Source organism: Oncorhynchus nerka, linkage group LG13 (assembly GCF_034236695.1).
Source record: "Oncorhynchus nerka isolate Pitt River linkage group LG13, Oner_Uvic_2.0, whole genome shotgun sequence".
NCBI classification, from domain to species: domain Eukaryota; kingdom Metazoa; phylum Chordata; class Actinopteri; order Salmoniformes; family Salmonidae; genus Oncorhynchus; species Oncorhynchus nerka.
In genome coordinates, this window is record NC_088408.1 from 22,299,302 (window position 1) to 22,306,801 (window position 7,500).

General features: G+C 45.9%; 1 protein-coding gene across 2 annotated transcripts in view; it reads left to right on the forward strand.

Annotated features, from left to right (window-relative positions):
- The window catches only part of LOC115123684 (serine/threonine-protein kinase PAK 5-like), a 156,198-nt gene that overhangs the window by 142,146 nt on the left and 6,552 nt on the right, over window positions 1-7,500 (forward strand). For both annotated transcript variants that reach the window (XM_065026257.1, XM_065026256.1), the window contains exons 4-7: window positions 1,533-1,742; window positions 1,938-2,079; window positions 2,247-2,401; window positions 5,170-5,303. In XM_065026257.1, coding sequence (XP_064882329.1) covers window positions 1,533-1,742; window positions 1,938-2,079; window positions 2,247-2,401; window positions 5,170-5,303 — 641 coding nt within the window. The remainder of the gene's footprint in view (window positions 1-1,532; window positions 1,743-1,937; window positions 2,080-2,246; window positions 2,402-5,169; window positions 5,304-7,500) is intronic.

Genomic DNA, 7,500 nt, shown 5'->3' on the forward strand with positions numbered 1-7,500 from the left:
CCCTTGGCTGACAGCCAGCCGCCGGGGCCCGCCAATGATAGGGTGCCTGGAGAGTCATCCATCCCTCCTGCAGACAATGAGGTGCACAGCCCTCCTTACAGTCATTATTTAAACAAGTCCACTCCGCATCATTATACCGGCATCTACCCAGCCCTCCTCCTACTCTGTGTGTATGTGTAGGTGGAAGAGTGTGTGTGTGTAGGTGGAGGAGTGTGTGTGTGTAGGTGGAGGATGAGTGCGTAGGTGGAGGTGTGTGTGTGTGTGTGTGTGGCTGGAGGAGTGTGTGTGTGTGTGGGTGGAGGATGAGTGCATAGGTGGAGGAGTGTGTGTGTGTGGCTGGAGGAGTGTGTGTGTGTGTGTGTGTGTAGGTGGAGGAGTGTGTGTGTGTAGGTGGAGGATGAGTGCACAGGTGGAGGAGTGTGTGTGTGTGGCTGGAGGAGTGTGTGTGTGTGTAGGTGGAGGATGAGTGCATAGGTGGAGGAGTGTGTGTGTAGGTGGAGGAGTGTGTGTGTGTGAGAGAGAGAGAGATTCTACATTTCAAGGTTTCCCTCCTTCCTGCCCTGCCTCTTCCTTGTTGTCAGGTTTTCTTTAGGAGACTACTCATGTCTTGTCGGAGTGTGTGTTCAGGGGGAGTGTGTGCTTGCGGGAAGTGTACGTGTTCGCTGGGAGTGTGTGTTCGTGGGGAGTGTATGTGTGTTCGGGGAGTATGTGTTGGTGGGGAGTGTGTGTTCGAGGGAGTGTGTGTGATGGGGGAGTGTGTGTGATCGTGGGGAGTGTGAGTTCGTGGGGGAGTGTGTGTTTGTGGGAGAGAGTGTGATGGGGGAGTGTGTGTTCGTGGGGGAGTGTGTGTGTTCGTGGGAGAGTGTGTGTTTGTGGGAGAGTGTGTGATGAGGGAGTGTGTGATCGGGGGAACGTGTGTTCAGGGGGGACGTGTGCGGGAACTGGCGCATGCGGGAACGTGGTATTCGGGGGGGAGTGTGTATTCAGGGGGGGGGTATTCGGGGGGAGTGGTGGAGGTAATTTAATTGACTCTGACAGTCAGAGCATCATCTCCTCAGTGCTGGAGGCAGCTTGTCTTCACTAGATAGATTATTAGTCTAGATATTATATATCTCAGCCCTGTACGACCAGGGACGGTTCATAGCTATAATTCAGTCTACTTTAAAACAGCTGCTTTTCTGAGCAATCTTTCTAAATATTATGACGTGTAAACAGCTTAATCAGCGTTCCAGTGGTGTATTTGATCTGCACATGTACCAGCACCGGGTAGCTCAAGATTCCCTCTTATCCATGAGAGAAGTGAGTTCAGAAAAACTGAAAGTATGCACCTTGTAAATAGTTTTCACATACACACTTTATATGTCAAAACAAATCACAGTTTTGAGCCGGCTGTCATCTTATGAGCTTATTAGAGTATTATTGTAATGTTAGCTTAAATAGCTTAAATAGCTTAAATAGCTTAAATAGCTTATGTTTTCAGGGTATTAGCTGTCTTTCCAACACGGTCTCTGTCTGTCTTCCATCTCTCGCAGGGTGATTACGACCGGCAGTCACGAGACGGGAGTCCCCAGGTCCCAGGGTCTGACACGTACCCCCGCGGGCCCCTCAAACTACCTCAGAGTCACAACAAGCCCTCTGGCTATCCCCCCGGACACCTCCAGTACCCCCCTGTGTTCCACCACTACAAACCCTCCCCCTACCACCACCCACCCTCACAGCCCAGCCCGCCATACACCCCACAGGTGGGTCTACCGTGTGCGTACGTTTGTGTGCATGCGTATGTGTGTCCTAAAATAGGATTATATCTTGTTTATGACCTAAAAATATTATGATCTACAATTACGTATGACTCTCAGAGAAACATGTGTAACTGCAAAGATCACCACCGACAGTGCAGTAGAGTCATCAACCGGATCTCTCCTCCCTCCCTCCTACAGGGGGCATATTCCCAGCCATCGTCCCTCTACATTCCCCTGGGGGCCTACCCCCCTCCTTCCTGGGGCTCCAGTTCAGACGCCCAGCCCTCCAGGGTCTCCCACGAACAGTTCAGGGCCGCCCTGCAGCTCGTCGTCAACCCAGGTAATCACAGAGAAGCCTAAGAAAGAAACACAAGTACAACCCAAATCAGTTCAAATATACAGTAAGTTCTTCTGCTAGTTTGTAGATAATGAACAGAAGCTTCATATATATCTTTCTGGGGGCAGCAAACATTGATCAGCCTCTGATCTGTCCATCTTTGACCCCAGGTGACCCCAGGGAGTACTTGGACAGTTTCATTAAAATTGGCGAGGGCTCGACGGGCATCGTGTGCATTGCCAGCGAGAAGCACAGTGGCAAGCAGGTGGCCGTCAAGAAGATGGACTTGAGGAAACAGCAGAGGAGAGAACTGCTCTTCAACGAGGTGAGACGTCAAGGGTTAGGGGGTCGTGGGTTTGTCTCCTTGGAGACCAAACCATTTTGGTACTGTATTTTTTAAAACTTGAATAGACTGAAAGATTTAGGTAAGATAGTGTAAACCTATACGTTTAATTAGTCAACATTCCAATTAGACGTGCAAGAGTAAAACTATAAAGCTCGTTTTTAGCCCCCAGATTAGGCTGCCTCACAGACAGGCTTTTCTGGACCTCAGATGTGTTGATCAGAGCAGTGTGTTAGTGAAGCTGATTTACATGTTGCCAAGGCAACAAGCTGACATTATTTTGGGTTTGGAAAGAAGTGTGGCAAGCCTTTTAGCTCTACTCTACTGTACCATTGCTGCCTGCTATGTAGCAACACTGTGGAGCTGTTACTACTCAGTAGTCAGACACAGTATTTCTGTTATGAAACCAGTGTGACAAGCCTTTTAGCTCTACTCTACTGTACCATTGCTGCCTGCTATGTAGCAACACTGTGGAGCTGTTACTACTCAGTAGTCAGACACAGTATTTCTGTTATGAAGCCAGTGAGGGAAGACTTTGTTTGAATGAAGTGGGTTGAATGACTTCCAGTATGTTAACAAGGTGTTGACATCGAACCAAAACATGAAGTATCTTGTCCTTACACATTTACGCACCCACATCAATGATTAGTAATAGTGTGTGTGTGTGTGTGTGTGTGTGTGTGTGTGTGTGTATTTTCCCACATCAATGATTAGAAATAGTGTGTGTGTGTGTATTTTCCCACATCAATGATTAGTAATAGTGTGTGTGTGTATTTTCCCACATCAATGATTAGTAATAGTGTGTGTGTGTATTTTCCCACATCAATGATTAGTAATAGTGTGTGTGTGTGTATTTTCCCACATCAATGATTAGTAATAGTGTGTGTGTATTTTTCCACATCAATGATTAGTAATAGTGTATGTGTGTATTTTCCACATCAATGATTAGTAATAGTGTGTGTGTATTTTTCCACATCAATGATTAGTAATAGTGTATGTGTGTGTGTGTGTGTGTGTATTTTCCCACATCAATGATTAGTAATAGTGTGTGTGTGTGTGTATTTTCCCACATCAATGATTAGTAATAGTGTATGTGTGTGTATTTTCCCACATCAATGATTAGTAATAGTGTGTGTGTGTATTTTCCCACATCAATGATTAGTAATAGTGTGTGTGTGTATTTTCCCACATCAATGATTAGTAATAGTGTGTGTGTGTGTGTATTTTCCCACATCAATGATTAGTAATAGTGTGTGTGTGTGTATTTTCCCACATCAATGATTAGTAATAGTGTGTGTGTGTGTGTATTTTGAAGCTTGAAGTTATCCTTTTAGCACCCCAATCTAATAATCCCTTTTCATTAAGCTTCTAAAAAGATTGCAGAGCCATTTATTTATTTAATTTGTGACATAGGCTACCTGCTATTCTATAAAATAACTCTTCAATCAATTCCATCATTCATTTCATCATATATTGCAGACATTGACATTGAAATTCAACCTAGATTTGATGTTAGGAGTCAAATTGAACCAATAAAAATACATGTACATTTTTAAGTAAAGAATATGCTTACAAATACCCCCAAATCAGATGCCATTATTTACAGTACTATCCTCATTCATTCAAATGTAATCTTCAATCTCATTTTTTGGAGTAGCTTATTGCAAAAATAACAACTTTGATCTGTGTCCAATACTTATGGAGGGCACTGTGGCCTACATCAGGAGAATACTTTTGCTCGCCAGCTTCATCAGTGGCCAGTTACCAATCCATCAATAGATGGGAAGATAACTTGGTAAAACTGAACATGAAGGCAAACTGGGCTTCTGTTAGCTAGTTAGCTTAGCAGTGTTAGCCCAGTCCCTAGCTTTCTTCAATTTCATTCTAACATGCATGGCTGTATTTTCATTAACTTTGTCAATGCCTATTGTTTCCAAAAATGATACACGTTATTTCTTAACACTGTAATATAACGTCACCTTCTGATAGTTAGCTACAAATGTAGGATGAAAACCTATGCTAGCTAGTTACTTTAGCTAAACATCTGTATGGAGGAATGAAACTTGCCTTTTTAACTGTAAAGTATTGATGTGATGTAGACATAAAGAATACACTTACCTTCAAGTAGATGTTTTTAGTTTTCTTCTAGGACATCAGGCAAGCAATCTACACCAGTGTGAAACTAGCAGGTTTGAGCAAGCTTATCAGAGCTGCTCCTAGGTAAAATGGCGGACCACTTGCGACGCGATTCGAGCTAGAATTCCTATCTACTTGAGGATGACATCTTCACTGGTATGGACACCATTAATCGTCCAAACTGTTTTTGTATTTGAATGTTGTATGTGTCACTGTTCTACTCAGGCCCAGTTTCATTGCATGATTCATAATCATGTCCAGTCAGTAAAAAGATCTGCCAATCACACTCTATTCTGGAGGGTTGGTGGCTAACATTTTCAATTGATTGGCCACACCTGTTGTTGATTGTTTGGTACTCAGGTAGGGGGGGGCTGTGTAGAGCAGGTAGCCATGCTGTCTGTTTCCTTTAAAGTGTTTTTATTGCATTTTAAAACCTTTTAATATTGTCTACTTTTAGCACACTTTTTACCCCTGTTAAAAAATATATAATATTTACCTCTTAAATAAATATTGTTACTTTTTGGGAAACTTCTGGTGCACAGCTAGGTCCGTTTTGTCACTGTTGATATATTGGCTGCCTATGATGTAACCTGTGTTTGTTGTGTTGTTTCTAGGTGGTGATCATGAGGGACTATCACCATGAGAACGTGGTTGACATGTACAACAGCTACCTGGTCGGAGACGAGCTCTGGGTTGTTATGGAGTTCCTGGAGGGCGGGGCCCTGACGGACATTGTCACTCACACGAGGTAACCAATGATCTGCCACTAAAGTCCATTTGCCTCTCTCCCAATGCATTAGCTAACATGAGTCTTCAATTCACTGTCTGAAAAAAATGCATTTGAATTGTTGTCCCACTAATTAATCTCGGGAAGTGAATAACCAAAGCAGATCCACAACAACCCCAATCAGATCTGGTTTCATGGGTTTTAGTTATTCATCTCAAACTTTTATCTCTCTCCTCGGTTGTCTTCTTCTCAACACCTCGTCGTTTCGATTAGCCCACGGTGTGTCCTTGGTCTTTTAATTATAGTCATTTGTGTGGCGTGTCAGGGCGTGTTTCAGGGCGTGTGTCAGGGCGTGTTTCAGGGCGTGTCAACATTGTGTGGTGTGTGTCAGGGCGTGTGTCAGGGCGTGTGTCAGGGCGTGTTTCAGGGCGTGTCAACATTGTGTGGAGTGTTTCAGGGCGTGTTTCAGGGCGTGTCAACATTGTGGAGTGTTTCAGGGCGTGTTTCAGGGCGTGTCAACATTGTGTGGAGTGTTTCAGGGCGTGTGTCAGGGCATGTGTCAATATTGTGTGGAGTGTTTCAGGGTGTGTTTTAGGGCATGTTTCAGGGCGTGTGTCAACATTGTGTGGAGTGTGTCAGGGCGTGTGTCAGTATTGTGTGGAGTGTTTCAGGGCGTGTGTCAGATTTGTGTGGAGTGTTTCAGGGCGTGTGTCAGGGCGTGTGTCAATATTGTGTGGAGTGTTTCAGGGCGTGTGTCAGGGCATGTGTCAATATTGTGTGGAGTGTTTCAGGGCGTGTGTCAGGGCGTGTGTCAATATTGTGTGGAGTGTTTCAGGGCGTGTGTCAGGGCGTGTGTCAACATTGTGTGGAGTGTTTCAGGGCGTGTGTCAGGGCATGTGTCAATATTGTGTGGAGTGTTTCAGGGTGTGTTTTAGGGCATGTTTCAGGGCGTGTGTCAACATTGTGTGGAGTGTGTCAGGGCGTGTGTCAGTATTGTGTGGAGTGTTTCAGGGCGTGTGTCAGTTTTGTGTGGAGTGTTTCAGGGCGTGTGTCAGGGCGTGTGTCAACATTGTGTGGAGTGTTTCAGGGCGTGTGTCAACATTGTGTGGAGTGTTTCAGGGCGTGTGTCAGGGCGTGTGTCAGTATTGTGTGGCGCCGTGACGGGTGATATTAACACGGTGGCGTCAGTGGCGTCCCTGTCGGTGTGAAGTCATGAGATGTAGAGAAAAGTCCACACTTTTGCAATCAGAATATATACAAATCTAATTCAGTCGGCTCTTTTGTTGCCTAAATTACTGTTCAATGTGGAGAGCTGAATAGAACACGCACACACACACACACGCACACACACACACACACACACACACACACACACACACACACACACACCGCTCCCCCTTGGTGTCTGCCAACACACACAGTGTACCAGTTCCAGATTGGCCTCTCTTTGTGTGTCGTGTTCATGTTCCACAGCCATTTCAATTAGCTGCAAATGTAAATTATCCTCAGGAGGCTGTATAGTGTGTGTGTGTGTGTGTGTGTGTGTGTGTGTGTGTGTGTGTGTGTCGTCTCCTACCAGCATCCTAACCCGTGTGTGAGTGTGTGTCGTCTCCTACCTCCATCCTAACCCGTGTGTGTGTGTGTGTGTCGTCTCCTACCGCCATCCTACCCCGTGTGTGTGTGTGTGTCGTCTCCTACCACCATCCTAACCCGTGTGTGTGTGTCGTCTCCTACCGCCATCCTACCCTGTGTGTGTGTGTGTGTTGTCTCCTACCACCATCCTACCCCGTGTGTGTGTGTCGTCTCCTACCGCCATCCTACCCCGTGTGTGTGTGTGTGTCGTCTCCTACCACCATCCTAACCCGTGTGTGTGTGTGTGTGTCGTCTCCTACCGCCATCCTACCCCGTGTGTGTGTGTGTGTCGTCTCCTACCACCATCCTACCCCGTGTGTGTGTGTTGTCTCCTACTACCATCCTAACCCGTGTGTGTGTATGTGTGTGTGTGTGTGTGTGTCGTCTCCTACCACCATCCTACCCCGTGTGTGTGTGTGTGTCGTCTCCTACCACCATCCTAACCCGTGTGTGTGTGTGTGTGTGTGTGTGTGTGTGTGTGTGTGTGTGTGTGTGTGTGTGTGTGTGTCGTCTTCTACCTCCATCCTAACCTGTGTGTGTGTGTCGTCTCCTACCGCCATCCTACCCCGTGTGTGTGTGTGTGTCG